The sequence below is a fragment of the Hypanus sabinus genome, chromosome 19 (genome assembly GCF_030144855.1).
Source record: "Hypanus sabinus isolate sHypSab1 chromosome 19, sHypSab1.hap1, whole genome shotgun sequence".
Classification (NCBI taxonomy): Eukaryota; Metazoa; Chordata; class Chondrichthyes; order Myliobatiformes; family Dasyatidae; genus Hypanus; species Hypanus sabinus.
The window spans coordinates 73800189-73816471 of NC_082724.1; the positions used below are offsets into that span (position 1 = coordinate 73800189).

Here is a 16283-nt window from a genome sequence, read left to right on the forward strand (position 1 = left end):
GGTGATGGATGCCACACTTGAGAAATGTGGATAGGTACTTTGATGGGCTGGACATGGGGTGCTGTGGTTTAGGTTCAGCTCCATGGGACTGGGCAGGTCAGTGATTCGGCATGAACTAAGTGGGCCAAAGGGTTTGTTTCTGAGCTGTAGTGCTCTATGACTCTATAATAGGGAACAATTCCTACAAAATCCTACCTTGGCGCCTCACTGTGGCATAGGAGTGACACTGGCTGAACATCAGCGGAGTACGGCAGAGATTCGTTCTCTGGCGGGTCTAACCTAGCCGTGAAGGTGATGTTCCATCGGTACACTACTAGACTAGATCTAGTAGTAGGATCGTGGCTGGCTAAGTCAAGGAGGTAAGCATGCCTTTGCTACTTTGTAGGCTATGCCTCTTCAGGCAAAGGCTACACCCGACGAGGATGCTGGCAGCGGGGTATCTGATGGTGTCTGTGGCAGATGAATCCAAAAGGGTCAACGTACGGCCACCTTGGTGGCACGCGGAGGAACCGGAGTGCTGGTCAACGGATGGCATCACTAGACTAGTTAGTTGTCACTGCGGGGCAGCTTCCGTATCCGCTAAGTCTGCTACACTCCTGTGCACCACTCAGCATCAGGTCTGGAAGCCCAGAGAGACTGTATGGTGGGGGCACGACACCGTCTGTCTTATTACTGTGCAAGGTGTGTTGGAGTAGAGTTTCTGGATGGTGTCGATGTGGGAGACTAAACTCTCAGCACAGTCAACATCGAAATCGATGGACAGCTGAAGAAGAAAAAGGGGAGCGCTAATAAATCATCTATGATGGAATGATGGTGAAGACTAAGTAGGCCGAATGGCCTAATTCTGCTCCTATGTGTTATGGATTTATGACAAAATGATTCACACCTGGTTATGGTAGACACCACCACATTCTTTAGAGTGGGAGATTGTGTGACTCGAGATCTGCTCACCTGAATCTAGAGCATCACTGTATACAACCCCGTTTCCCTCCCCCCCCTCCCCACTTTCTGGAGGAAGTTCACTGGAAGCCTACAAGATGCCTGTACTTTTACACCGGGAGATTTGACCGGAACATCTTATTAGGAAACTAATGTCTGATTTGCATATTTATCTTACCAAATAATATCAAAGGGAGATGATGTTAAATTAAGAAATGCCTGATTACTGACACATCTTGAAGCAGCTGAAGAAACATACTTAGGCACTATTCCCAATTGCACCAAGTACACAGAGACTTCCTGAAAATATGCAATGTGGCCATTTTCAATGAATGAATATATCTTGCGCCAGGTTTGTCGAGTTCAGTAGTTAGAGCACCGAAGTTGGATTCAGGGTTCTGTATTAAAAAAGCATTTGGTCAGTCACTATTTGTCCAGCTACCCATAGTGGGAGTGCATGTATGTTGAAGATAGAATCTTTTAGTCTGTAATCCGATGTCCATTATATCCCCATCTGAAATATTGACGATGGGCAAGATACTAAAGGGTGATCGATGTCTGAGGAACTAACTTGTTGAAAGCCAGTAATACTCCCTAAAACTACCAGAGGATGATTAGTGCCTGTCGAACTATAATTTGTTCAGGACCTGTAAAACTCCCTCGGTTCTGATGTGGTTTAGAATTGTCTGCTCGTCAGTTAAACCTGATGAGGTATTGGGTATTGATAAATGCTGGAATGTTTTTCTAAAGCTCCACTAATTATAATTGTGAGAGCTCCCATCCTTCTCCAAGAATCTACCCCTTGCAGCCCTTGACTGTCCTCACCTTTAGACCGCGTAGAATCTGGTACAGAAGAAACACCACCATGTTTTCAGAGAGCTTCTGTTTCTTCATGATGTGACCAAGGTCGCACTCCATGAAGGGCATCACCATGTAACTGTTCAGGAGCAAACACAACAACGTGATTCACAACTTTCCTATTATTGCCAGTCACTTCAGTCGGGCTTGCTTAAAGAAGCCTTTCCCCAGTTATCAATGTTTCACCTGCAGCATTTTTCATGCAAGCGATGTAGCTCAAAGTGTTTTACAATGGGGAAAAAGCAATGGATATGTAAGAACTCACACTCACTCTCAGGAACCTGCATTATATTCACACAAGTTCAAAACTTTCTGCTCTCAGAAGCTAAGTTATCTTTCTCTGTACTATTATTGGTATGTATACGGTACTGTGCAAAAGTCTTAAGCGCACACACATAGCTAGGGTGCCAAAGAGTTTTGCAGAGTACTGTATTTGTCAACATAGAGTGGAGAATGAGTTTGTAAGTCTGGCAGGAACAAAAGATGTTGGGAATGCAGAGGGTGGAGTGCAGCGGATGGGGGGTGGGACAGTTGCCAGCGGGATGGGGGGTAGGACAGTTGCCAGTGGATGGGGGGTGGGACAGTTGCCAGTAGGAGGTGTATGGGACAGTTGCCAGTAGGAGGTGTATGGGACAGTTGCCAGCGGGAGGTGTATGGGACAGTTGCCAGCGGGAGGTGTATGGGACAGTTGCCAGCAGATGGGGGGTGGGACAATTGCCAGTGGATGGGGGGTGGGACAGTTGCCAGTAGGAGGGGTATGGGACAGTTGCCAGCGGATGGGGGGTGGGACAGTTGCCAGTAGGAGGTGTATGGGACAGTTGCCAGCGGGAGGTGTATGGGACAGTTGCCAGCAGATGGGGTATGGGACAGTTGCCAGCGGGAGGTGTATGGGACAGTTGCCAGCAGATGGGGTATGGGACAGTTGCCAGCAGATGGGGTATGGGACAGTTGCCAGCGGGAGGTGTATGGGACAGTTGCCAGCGGATGGGGGTGGGACAGTTGCCAGTAGGAGGTGTATGGGACAGTTGCCAGCGGATGGGGGGTGGGACAGTTGCCAGCAGATGGGGTATGGGACAGTTGCCAGCGGGAGGTGTATGGGACAGTTGCCAGCGGATGGGGGTGGGACAGTTGCCAGTAGGAGGTATATGGGACAGTTGCCAGCAGATGGGGTATGGGACAGTTGCCAGCAGATGGGGTATGGGACAGTTGCCAGCGGGAGGTGTATGGGACAGTTGCCAGCGGATGGGGGGTGGGACAGTTGCCAGTAGGAGGTGTATGGGACAGTTGCCAGCGGATGGGGGGTGGGACAGTTGCCAGCGGATGGGGTATGGGACAGTTGCCAGCGGATGGGGGTGGGACAGTTACCAGTAGGAGGTGTATGGGACAGTTGCCAGCGGATGGGGGGTGGGACAGTTGCCAGTAGGAGGGGTATGGGACAGTTGCCAGCAGATGGGGGGTGGGACAGTTGCTAGTAGGAGGGGTATGGGACAGTTGCCAGCGGATGGGGGGTGGGACAGTTGCCAGTAGGAGGTGTATGGGACAGTTGCCAGCGGATGGGGGGTGGGACAGTTGCCAGTAGGAGGGGTATGGGACAGTTGCCAGCGGGAGGGGGGTGGGACAGTTGCCAGCGGGAGGGGGGTGGGACAGTTGCCAGCGGGAGGGGGGTGGGACAGTTGCCAGCGGGAGGTGTATGGGACAGTTGCCAGCCGGATGGGGGGTGGGACAGTTGCCAGCGGATGGGGAGTGGGACAGTTGCCAGCGGGATGGGGAGTGGGACAGTTGCCAGCGGGATGGGGGATGGGACAGTTGCCAGTAGGAGGGGTATGGGACAGATGCCAGCGGATGGGGGGTGGGACAGTTGCCAGTAGGAGGGGTATGGGACAGTTGCCAGCGGATGGGGGGTGGGACAGTTGCCAGTAGGAGGGGTATGGGACAGTTGCCAGCGGATGGGGGGGTGGGACAGTTGCCAGCGGATGGGGGGGTGGGACAGTTGCCAGCGGGAGGGGTATGGGACAGTTGCCAGCGGGAGGGGTATGGGACAGTTGCCAGTGGATGGGGGGGGGCGGGACAGTTGCCAGCGGGAGGGGTATGGGACAGTTGCCAGCGGATGGGGGGGGTGGGACAGTTGCCAGCGGGAGGGGTATGGGACAGTTGCCAGCGGGAGGGGTATGAGACAGTTGCCAGCGGGAGGGGGGTGGGACAGTTGCCAGTGGGAGGGGTATGGGACAGTTGCCAGCGGGAGGGGGGTGGGACAGTTGCCAACGGGAGGGGTATGGGACAGTTGCCAGCGGGAGGGGGGTGGGACAGTTGCCAGCGGATGGGGGGGGCGGGACAGTTGCCAGCGGATGGGGGGGTGGGACAGTTGCCAGCGGATGGGGGGTGGGACAGTTGCCAGCGGATTGGGGGGTGGGACAGTTGCCAGCGGGAGGGGTATGGGACAGTTGCCAGCGGATGGGGGGGTGGGACAGTTGCCAGCGGATGGGGGGGTGGGACAGTTGCCAGCGGGAGGGGTATGGGACAGTTGCCAGCGGGAGGGGTATGGGACAGTTGCCAGTGGATGGGGGGGGGCGGGACAGTTGCCAGCGGGAGGGGTATGGGACAGTTGCCAGCGGATGGGGGGGGTGGGACAGTTGCCAGCGGGAGGGGTATGGGACAGTTGCCAGCGGGAGGGGTATGAGACAGTTGCCAGCGGGAGGGGGGTGGGACAGTTGCCAGTGGGAGGGGTATGGGACAGTTGCCAGCGGGAGGGGGGTGGGACAGTTGCCAACGGGAGGGGTATGGGACAGTTGCCAGCGGGAGGGGGGTGGGACAGTTGCCAGCGGATGGGGGGGGCGGGACAGTTGCCAGCGGATGGGGGGGTGGGACAGTTGCCAGCGGATGGGGGGTGGGACAGTTGCCAGCGGATTGGGGGGTGGGACAGTTGCCAGCGGGACGGGTATGGGACAGTTGCCAGCAGATGGGGGGTGGGACAGTTGCCAGCGGAGGGGGGTGGGACAGTTGCCAGCGGATTGGGGAGTGGGACAGTTGCCAGTGGATTGGGGAGTGGGACAGTTGCCAGCGGGAGGGGTATGGGACAGTTGCCAGCGTGAGGGGGGTGGGACAGTTGCCAGTGGGAGGGGGGTGGGACAGTTGCCAACGGGAGGGGGGTGGCACGGGTGCAGACACTCCCAGCACTGAGGCGCCAGGCAAAGTGATGTGATTTCAAACCATTGGTTATTGATCATTACAGAACGCCTCTCTGGTGCTTCATTCTCACTCCCCTCTTCCTTCCTCCTTTCTCCAACCGTGATTCCCCTCTCCCTGTCCCTTTCCCACTCTCAGTCCACAATAGAGACACACGTGAGAATCAGGTTTATATCACTCACGTACGTCATGACATTTGTATCAATACAGTACAAAACAAAAACAATGACTACAGTGCTGTACAAAAGTCTTGGGGACCCTCGCTATATATATATGTGCCTGAGACTTTTGCACTGTACTGTATTATTATTGTATATTATCATATGTTTATTTATAGTCCCAAATTCCACCACCATAGCTGATCTGAAACAAGATGGCAGAATCTTGTATATCTCTGTAACCCTCATTACCAAAAGAAAACACTCCCATTTGCCTTCTTCAAGATAAGATTTTAAAAAAATCTTAATGATGAGTACTGAAAAATGAGTTGTAATATTTAACCCTGGTGGACACTGAACTTTCTTTAACTAGTTACTTAGCTCTGCAGCTATTTACAAGCTTCCTTGTCATGTAAAATCCAATTGCCTATGGAAATTACTATCGATTCTTTGTCTGCCTCTCTTTTCTGGAGTGGATTCCAGGTCACAAGCAGAGATTAAATTATTCTAATTATTTCTCTTGCTCTTTTGCCAATGACCCAGAGGGCAGGGAATCTGCGGAACGTGTTGTCACAGACAGCTGTGACCTAATCAAAGAATCTATTAAAGAACCTTTGGGGAGAAGGCAGGAGAATGGGATTAAGAGGGTTAATAAATCAGCCATGATGGAATGACAGAGGAGAATCGATGGGCTAAAAGGCCTAATTCTGCTCCAATGTCTTATTGGCTCCTCAACAGTCTCTTCTGATTATCTTCTTGATCCCAGAACTGTCAGGCTTGCACAGGCAGGCACCTCCCAGTCTCCACCCAGCTAACAGGAACTCATTTCCTCTTCATCACCTGCAGCCTATTTAGCCCAGCTCTCATCCATGATCCTTGTTCACTTGTATGAACCAACCAGCTGCTCCTAGGCTTCAGTTACTTTGTTACCTGTGAGTTTAGTATCTGTCATCTCTTGCTTTGTGGCTTGTTGTTTATGCAGTCTATTATTAAGGTTATTTTCCTGTTGCTGAATCATCTTGGCTGCTCTGCTGTGGGGTCAAACCTCCAATACATTTCCTGATAGGAATAGTCTTTCCTGCTTTGTTCTACAAAAGTTCCTGATAGTTTCAAATGCACTCAATAAATTTTTCTTTTACTGTTTAAATGTTTGGCAGTTCAGTTACTCTGGAGAGGGAACCAGATGTTACTTTTCAGGTTAATATTACTTATCAGAATTTAGATATGTTGAGGGCAAATCATTGAGTATTGGCTCAAGCAGAGGCTGATAGGTTCTTGGTTAGTTATGGTGTCAAAGGTTATGGGGAGAAGGCTGGAGAATGGTATGGAGAGGGATATGATATCAGCCATAGTGGAGCCAAGTGGTCTAATTCTGCTCCTGTGTCTTATATTCTTGCATTGTTATTAACCAAGAGTATTGTGTTGATTATACTCAGAGTGGCACCTAGGAAGGGAATCACAGTGCGCACAATGCTAGAAGTCAGATACTTTGCTGAACTGTGTCCAGAGCTGGATGCAGTTTGTTCTGTAACAAGGGACCAGATGCTGTTTGAAACAGCCAGACCTTTAGGAGGACAGTGTGCCAGATATGAATTGCATCAGGTTCCTTGGCTCATTGAGTCATTGTGTCAAATGGAATGGAAATAAGTCTGTCAATCCTTCAAGTCCATTCCCACCACCAAGTACACATTTACACTGATCCCAGTTTATTCTTCCTACATCCCTCAACTCTACACTGAACATGACAGGCAATTTACAACTAATCTATAACAGCGGGAAAGGCACAAAGGAGCAAGTTACAGACCATATCAACTACAACCCTGCGACGGTCTCCATAGATGAGTAGTTCCTAGTTTTATTTCAGAGCAAGAGAAGAATAATGGCAATGGTCTCTCCAAGGTATGCAGCCACAGTAGCTGCACTCCTGGCTACCACATATTGCATAGATCACTGGGGAGGTGGGATTTGTAGTGGTAACCAGTCCCAAAGTTATACAAGCCAAGAGATGAATGTAGAAAGTGTGTGTATGTGTACCTACACCTACCTGTGTACAGACACTCCTGTGCATAGTGTCACTTTATGGGCATAGACAATCTATGTATATGAGCTGTCTTGTGTATTTATTGTGTTTTTCAATATTATGTTCTTTATCTTGTTTTTATGTGCTGCATCAGATCTGGAGCAACAATTATTTCACTTTGCTTTATACTTGTGTACTGGAAATGACATTAAACCTTGAACAGTGCATGAGTCTGTGTATGTGCCTGCGATCGTGTGGGAGAGTGAGAGCAAGGTGGAGGCGTAGCAACATCATTGGGTTGAGAGGGAAATCAAGGGGAGAATTCTGAATTAAATTATTTGGGAAGGAGAAAACTTAATGGACACTACAAACAACTGCAACAGTCAGACCCCTGAAAGCTGCACAAAGCTGCTGTGCAAGAAGAAAGGAATTCAGAGGACTGGTGAAAAATGCAGTTGGAGAGATCGGACCAGGAATTAGCAGATGCTTATGGTGCTCTGCAGGATGGTGCATGTCTCTGAGGAATCTAAAACATTGCAAATGTAAGAAGAAATAAACATTAATCATGTACTCACAAGCTCTGGAATGTCTGTAAGTAGTCTTCAGGTGAAAACACATTCAGCAGACAAATCACCTGCAAAAACAATGGCTGGCAATAATCAGACTAGAAACAAGAACAAGCTGTATTCATATTAATGTTTAGAATTTATTTGTTAATGCTCGTGGTGCTTAACTCACATTTTCATGTTTGATATGCTTGAGCAGTCGAAGTTCACGATATGCACGCTTGGCATGAAGTAAAGACTGGAAGGGCCGGTACAACTTCTTCACAGCTACTTTCTCTCCCGTCTTCTGATCAATAGCTGAACTGCACGAGAAGCAGCATGTTAGACTTGTTGGCACGTGAGGGGACTAGGTCTGATGGAGAGAGTGACTTCAGGTGTCCAATGCTGTGGTGGCATCTGTCTGTCTGTAGCACGTGAAGGGACTAGGTCTGATGGAGAGAGTGACTTCAGGTGTCCAATGCTGTGGTGGCATCTGTCTGTCTGTAGCACGTGAGGGGACTAGGTCTGATGGAGAGAGTGACTTCAGGTGTCCAATGCTGTGGTGGCATCCGTCTGTCTCAAGAGACCATGGATCTGCGCCTGGAGTTTCCAGGGCGCAGGCCTAGGCAGGGTTGTATGGGAGACTGGCAGTTGCCCAAGCTGCAGGCCTTCCCCTCTCCGTGCCACTGATGTTGTCCAAGGGAAGGGCACTAGGACCCATGCAGCTTGGCACTGGTGACGTCGCAGAGCGATGTGTTGTTAAGGGCCTTGCTCAAGGACACAAACACGCTGCCTCAGCTGAGGCTCGAACCAGTGACCTTCAGGTTACTAGTCTGATGCCTTGCCCACTAGGCCACATGCCAACACATGCTATCAAAGGGAAAAAGCAAGCAGAAATTTTCCACTGCTTATGAAGTGGCATTTGCACAACCTGGCTGATCTGTGATTCAGACAATAAATCCCTCTGGAACCCTCAGAGACAAAATAAACAGAAACAGTGACAAAACCTTCTTAAAATTTAAGCAGTCAAGTACATGGTTGAGGACTGAAGACCATTCACCTACAGGGCAGCCAAGAGACAGTTTATAGAGTCATAGAAAACAACAGCCCTGAAGCAGGTTCTACAGCTCACCTGATCTGTCACATGGACGTGCACTTGGACCATCGCCCTCCAAACCCCTCCTCAAATAGATTCCTGTTTCACCTGTGTTCTCATGATGGGTCATAAAGTTATGAACATTACATTAACCATAAAAACTAAAGATGGATCAAAAAGTAATGCTTCCTGGTAAACCCCATTAATTTTGCAACTGTGTTGTGTTTTATATACAAATCCAAATGGGAAAAAAACAGATTTATTTTTGACAAAGATTTATGCCACCATTTGCCAGAGTGCAGACACTTTGGCCTGAGAAATATTCAGTGGGTTTGCTCCTCTGACCAATTCTGTGAGTGCCCAGTCTGAAACCATGATCTTCATAAGAAGATCTGAATAGGAGTAAGATGGAATGTTGCAATTCCACAGGGCCTTGGTAAGACCTCTCCTGGAGTACAGAAAACTGTTTAGTTTTATATGACTGATAAAGTACGTAATAAGGGTCTCTACAGAGAAGAGTTCAGAAGAGTAAGAGAAAATCTCATCAAAACCCATAGATTTCTTCAATGGCCTTAAAGAGTAGATGCTGAGGACCCTGTAGACAATAGACAATAGGTGCAGAAGTAGACCATTCGGCCCCTCGAGTCTGCACCGCCATTCTGAGATCATGGCTGATCATTCACTATCAATACCCAGTCCCTGCCTTGTCCCCATATCCCTTGATTCCCCTATCCATCAGATATCTATCTAGCTCCTTCTTGAAAGCATCCAGAGAATTGGCCTCCACCGTCTTCCGAGGTAGTGCATTCCACACCTCCACAACTCTCTGGGAGAAGAAGTTTTTCCTCAACTCTGTTTTAAATAACTGACCTCTTATTCTCAATCCATGCCCTCTGGTACTGGACTCTCCCAACATCTGGAACATATTTCCTGCCTCAATCCTATCAAATCCTTTAATTATCTTAAACGTTTCAATCAGATCCCCTCTCAATCTCCTCAATTCCAGCGTGTACAAGCCCAATCTCTCCAATCTCTCTGCATAAGACAGCCCTGCCATCCCAGGAATCAACCTAGTGAATCTACGCTGCACTTTCTCAACTGCCAGAATGTCCTTCCTTAAACCTGGAGACCAAAACTGTACACAATATTCCAGGTGTGGTCTCACCAGGGCCCTGTACAAATGCAAAAGGACATCCTTGCTCTTGTATTCAATTCCCCTTGTAACAAAGGCCAACATTCCAATTGCCCTCTTCACTGCCTGTTGCACTTGCTCATTCACCTTCATTGACTGATGAACTAGGACTCCTAGGTCTCTTTGCATTTCTCCCTTACCTAACTCTACACCGTTCAGACAATACTCTGCCCTCTTGTTCCTGCTTCCAAAGTGGATAACTTCACATTTATTCACATTGAATGACATCTGCCAAGTATCTGCCCACTCACCCAGCCTATCCAAGTCTCCCTGTATTCTCCTAACGTCCTCTTCGCATGTCACACTGCCACCCAGTTTAGTATCGTCAGCAAACTTGCTGATATAGTTTTCAATGCCCTCATCTAAATCATTGACATAAATCGTAAAGAGCTGTGGTCCCAGTAAAATGCCTTTGAAAGGAAAAGCCTGCAAAATATAATGGATATGGTCCAGTCCATCATGGGCAAAGCTCTCTCCATTTTTGAGAACATCTACATGCAGTGCTCTCGCAGGGAAGCAGCACGCATCATCAAGAACCCCCACCATCCAGGCTATGCTTTCTTCTCACTGCCACACTCTGGAAGATGCTAAAGAAGCCTCAGGACCCCCATCACCAGGTTCAGCTGTGGTCACTGTAAAAGTGGGATGAAATTTCAGAATAGGGTTTGGTCACATAGGACACAGATGTGGAAAGTGAGTCTTTGAATTCTCTGTCCTATATGACTGCTGAGGCTCAATCATCGACATACGACAAAGTGATATAGGACTCATTCACTTCGAATTGGCAACAGCATCCCCTCTGCAATCTCCAGCAGCACAGGTGCACCACAAGGTTGTGTGCTTAGCCCCCTGCTCTATTTTTATGCAAATGAAGGTGAGACGAAGCACAGCTCCAATGCCATATTTAAGTTTGCTGATGACAGCACTGTAGAGGGAGATTGAAAACCTGGCTGATGGTGCCCACGCCAAAATCCTCTCTCTCAATGACAGCAAAACCAAAGAGATGATAATTGACTTTAGGAGGAGGAAACCAGAGGTCCATGAGCCAGTCCTCATCAGGGGATCAGAGCAGGAAAAGATCAGAAACTTCAAATTCCTCAGTTATAATTTCAGAATAGGGGTAGGTATGTGTGGTGAAGAGTATATTGACTGTTTGCATCATGACCTGCTATGGAAACACCAATGCCTTTGAAAGGAAAAGCCTGCAAAATATAATGGATACGGTCCAGTCCATCATGGGCAAAGCTCTCTCCATTTTTGAGAACATCTACATGCAGTGCTCTCGCAGGGAAGCAGCACGCATCATCAAGAACCCCCACCATCCAGGCTATGCTTTCTTCTCACTGCCACACTTTGGAAGATGCTAAAGAAGCCTCAGGACCCCCATCACCAGGTTCAGGAACAGTTATTACCCCTCAACCGTCAGGCTCTTGAACCAGAAAGGATAACTTCACTCACCTCATCACTGAACTGTTCCCACAATCTATAGCCACACTTTTAAAGACTCTTCATCTCATGTTCTCTATAATTATTATTTATTTATTATTATTATGTTTCTCTTTTTTACTTTTTTGTATTTGCACAGTTTATAACCTTTTGCTTATTTGTTGTTTCTTTATCCAGTAGGGTGTGGTCTTTCACTGATTTGCTGTTCTATTTATTATGAAAGCCCACCGGCAAATGAATCTCAGGGTTGTGTATGGTGATATAAATGTACTTTGATACTAAATTTACTTTGAATTTTGACTTTATTCAAAACAGGGCTAAAATGGGACATGAATAATTATGGGGAGAAGGGGGGGAGAGAGAGAGAGATCAAAACACGGTTTAGTAGAAACAAAAGAAAAAAAGAGTAAATCTGTTGATGACATCGGAATTTTTTAAAAAATCGACATGTGCTTGTATGAGTTAAATTGACTCTCTCTGCCTTCAGCAGTGTTGGAGGACAATCTTTGTCTGGGTTTGAATCCTGGTAAAAAAAACTTCTTTGCTATTGCGATACCTTTAACAAATGCTTTTTAGTTTCTTTTAATGTGGAAATAGAGCATGGAACAGGCCCAATGAGCCACACGGCCCAGCAACCCTGGCCTAATCAGAAGGAAATTTACAATGGCCGGTTAATGTACATCTTTGGAGTATAGGATAAAAATGGAGCACACGTATTCACAGGAATGACATACAGAGGACACCGAAAATAAACTCTGAACTCTGATGTCCGAGTAGTAACAGTGTTGTGCTAACCACTGTGCCATCGTGGTGCCTCCAAATAAAATGTGTGCCTTGTTATTAGTTTATGATTGCATTGATCTAAAACTCAAAATATCTGAAATTAAAGAAGCCTCATCAGTAGGTTTGTTTCATTTGGATGCAGTGGCGTATCTAAGGTATGGCACTTGCCCTGGGCACCACTTGAAGGGGGGGCACCACTGAGCAGTTTCTATTAAACCATATAACAATTACAGCATGGAAACAGGCCATCTCGGCCCTTCTAGTCCATGCCGAACGTTTACTCTCACCTAGTCCCACCGACCTGTACTCAGCCCATAACCCTCCATTCCTTTCCTGTCCATATACCTATCCAATTTTACTTCAAATGACAATACCGAACCTGCCTCTACCACTTCTACTGGATGCTCGTTCCACACAGCTACCACTCTCTGAGTAAAGAAGTTCCCCCTCGTGTTACCCCTAAACTTTTGACCCCAACTCTCAAATCATGTCCCCTTATTTGAATCTCCCCTACTCTCAATGGAAAAAGCCTATCCACATCAACTCTATCTATCCCCCTCATAATTTTAAATATCTCTGTCAAGTCCCCCCTCGACCTTCTACGCTCCAAAGAATAAAGACCTAACTTGTTCAACCTTTCTCTGTAACTTAGGTGCTGAAACCCAGGTAACATTCTAGTAAATCTTCTCTGTACTTCTCTCTATTTTGTTGACATTTTTCCTATAATTTGGTGACCAGAACTGTACACAAACTGTAAAGTCAGACAAGCCATCCTCGGATAGTATGAAAAGAATTTTCTTCAGATGTATGATCTGACTTTGATAATCATGGGTGAGAAGCTCTAGGATGGCCTTATTTCAGAGCATTGTGTAAGAGGATCATGAAACGTTTCTTCACGAAGGAGAAAAGTGGAGCTGAAGGACGGAAGAGACAGAAGTTAGAGGCGGAGGAAGCCAAGAAGTCGAACAAGTTCTTCATGCCCTTCTTTGAAAAGCCAGTAACAAGTGGTTTGACATGTTCCATGGAGTCACCTGCACTTGCTACAAGTTTATTAGAATCCAAAGGTGGATCAAGTACAAATGCTTCACAAGCCGAGGAGGAAGTCAAGTCAGATAAATCCGAGTATGACGAGATTAAGAGTGAGGCTGCCACAGAGAACGTGGACATGACAGGAGGGGAGACGATGGTGGTGGTGGTGATGTTGAGTTTATTGACGAGATTTTACCTGACAGGATTGAACCTGATGACACTGAACCTAGTGAACTGGATGGTGTCAAAGAGCCTCGAACTGTCGAACCAGAAGTGATTGAACAGCATGACATTGAACTTCTGAAGTTCGACAAGGATACTGGAAAAGCAATTCTGCTTTACATGTTGAGAACAGAAATAATAAAGCTGGGTTTGATGTATTTCCGGAACAATGAGGGGCATTTCCTACCAACAAATAACCGCTCAATGAACAAAACTTGGTTCAAGAGGAAATTGGGAAATGGTCGTGGTGAGGAAGTGACTCGCTCATGGCTGGTCTACTCCCCTTCTAAAAAGTCTGCATTTTGTATCTCTCTATTCCCGGTCAGAAAATCAATCCTCATTGGAGCAGGAAAGTGGATTCAACCAGTGGAAAGGATTAGTGTTCATGAAAATATCAAGAATCATCGGAATGCTTCACACAGTGGAAAGAAATGGAAAGAAATTTATCTGGAAACAGAGGAGTTATTGACATGGTATTTCAGTCACAGATTGAGAAGGAAAAGCAGAAGTGGCATGATATCTTGATGAAAATCCTTCACTGCATAAAATTCCTTGCGACTTAGAACCTGGCTTTGTGAAGACACAGGGAGGCACATCAGCTAGACGGTGACTCCAATGTGGGAAATTTCCTTGGCTTACTGAAACTACTGGCCATCTTTGACCCTGTCATTAAAGAACACCTCACTCATATGGAGAATCAACCTGGATCCACGTCTTATCTTTCACCGGGTGTCCAGAACGAATTCATCCACATGATGGCATCCACTGTTCACCAGAGTTTATTGAGAAGCATTTGTAAAGCCAAGTACTATGGTCTCATCTTCGACTTGACTCCTGATCAGGCACACCGTGAGCAGATGTCAGAAGTAGTGAAGTATGTAGAAGAGCTTGGTTGAAGACATCCTGAAACAGCTAGAAAAGGACGAAATGGAGCTACAAGATTGTCAGTCACAGTGCTATGACAATGCTACTGAGATGGCTGGACACAGAAGTGGTGTTCATCAAAGAATAAGTGAGAAAAACAACCTGGCAGTGTTTGTGAATTGCAACAATCTCTCACTCAACTTGGTGGGTGTACATGCAACCAAGCAGGATATAATGATGGTCACATTTTTTGGAAACATTGAAGCTCTCTATGTGTTTTTATCTCGTTCAACACAGCGCTGGGAAGAACTCAAAAATGCCATGCCTGTGGTTGTTAAGTCGGAGTCCGAAAGCAGGTGGAGTGCAAGGACAGAAGCAGTGAAGCCCGTCAACAAGTACCTTGAGGAGATACTTCATGTTCTCCAGGACATGATAGACAATGAAAACGAGACCAGTGAAACAAGAAGCAATGCAAGGCATCTGTTCAATCGCATGTTAAGTTACAATTTTCTGATTTTGCTAGGATTTTGGAACAAAGTACTCATTCACATTGACCGTATTCAAAAGAGGCTGCAGGATCCTAGCATGAATTTCCACAATGCTGCCCTGGATTTGAAAGCACTCCGAGATCATTTTTATGATGAAAGAGAAGTGTTGGTCAGTGAGTCACTTGAAGAAGGAGTCGGTCTCTGTCAAGAATGGAATACTTAAGTTGAAAGACGTCAGAGACAAAAGAAACAAATGGCTGATGAGAACTCAAGAGACGCTGGGTTAACAGCTAAGGAGGAAATGGAAAGAGCCATGAAGGGAACACTTGACTGTCTTCACAGAGAAATGGACAAAAGGTTCGCTTGTTTGCACGTCACTGACACCAAGTTTGAGTTCCTTCTCGATGTTGAGGGATTGTGTTACGATGCCGACAGTAATGACCTAAAAAAGAAGTGCAAAAATTTGGGCAAATTGTGTAGTTCTGATGTTGATGGACAGCAGCTATATGAAGAAATTTTGGATTGCAGAATGTTGCTATCAAGGCAGGTCAATATGAAAATATCAAGACCTGAAGAGCTTCTTGAATTTATTGTTCAGTATGGAGATGAGAGCATCATCCCCAGTCTTCGCATTGCTATTCAGATAATGCTAACCATCGCAGTTTCCATCGCCAGCTGTGAGAGATCATTCAGCAAGTTAAAACTAATACTTTTGTATTTGAGAGCCTCCATGGGTCAAGGCAGACTCTGTGATCTTGCTCTGCTGAGTGTAGAAAGAGAAGAAACTGTAAAAACAGACTTTGATCACATCATAGACCAATTTGCAGCAGTGAAAGCAAGGAAGATGCAGTTATAATTTTCATGTAGTACCATAAGTTGTTAATTAAAAGAGTAATGAGTTTGACTTATGTTTTTGAGCTGATATTATGATAAAGTTATCTAAAAGATGGGTGTCAGATGTTTGAATAGAGGCACAATTTGGGTGCTTGCCATAGGCAATATTTTCAGCAGATACACCCTGTTTGGATGGCATGATAATGTAGTGTTTAGCATAACACTATTACAGCACCAGTGACCCGAGTTTATTTCCTGCCACTCCTGAAACTCCAGTAAACTCCCATAAGGAATTTGTACTTCTCCCCATGACCATGTGGGATTCCTCCCACATCCCAAAAACAGAGTGGTTAGTAAGTTAATTGGTCATATGGGTGTAATTGGCCAGAGCAGAATCATTGGGCTGGAAGGACCTGCTACCAGGCTGTACCACTGAATTCCAAGCACAGAGAAGTTGAAAGCAAAACAGTGGGTCAGGTGAAACGGCCATAGTGGAGCAATGGGTGCAAGTTGAAATAATTCAGATTGAACACAATCAATCATTTTCTCTTTTTCCACCAATGTTGCTGGACCTTTCTCTTACAATGTGCTTCCTTCTATTGTTCCTATCCGCCCAGTTGAATACA

General features: G+C 46.6%; 1 protein-coding gene across 2 annotated transcripts in view; it reads right to left on the minus strand.

Annotated features, from left to right (window-relative positions):
• The window catches only part of zgc:171775 (STKc_p38 domain-containing protein), a 39043-nt gene that overhangs the window by 20829 nt on the left and 1931 nt on the right, over nucleotides 1–16283 (minus strand). For both annotated transcript variants that reach the window (XM_059944750.1, XM_059944749.1), the window contains exons 2-4: nucleotides 7897–8026; nucleotides 7734–7792; nucleotides 1765–1876 (exon numbers count right to left, since the gene is read on the minus strand). In XM_059944750.1, coding sequence (XP_059800733.1) covers nucleotides 1765–1876; nucleotides 7734–7792; nucleotides 7897–8026 — 301 coding nt within the window. The remainder of the gene's footprint in view (nucleotides 1–1764; nucleotides 1877–7733; nucleotides 7793–7896; nucleotides 8027–16283) is intronic.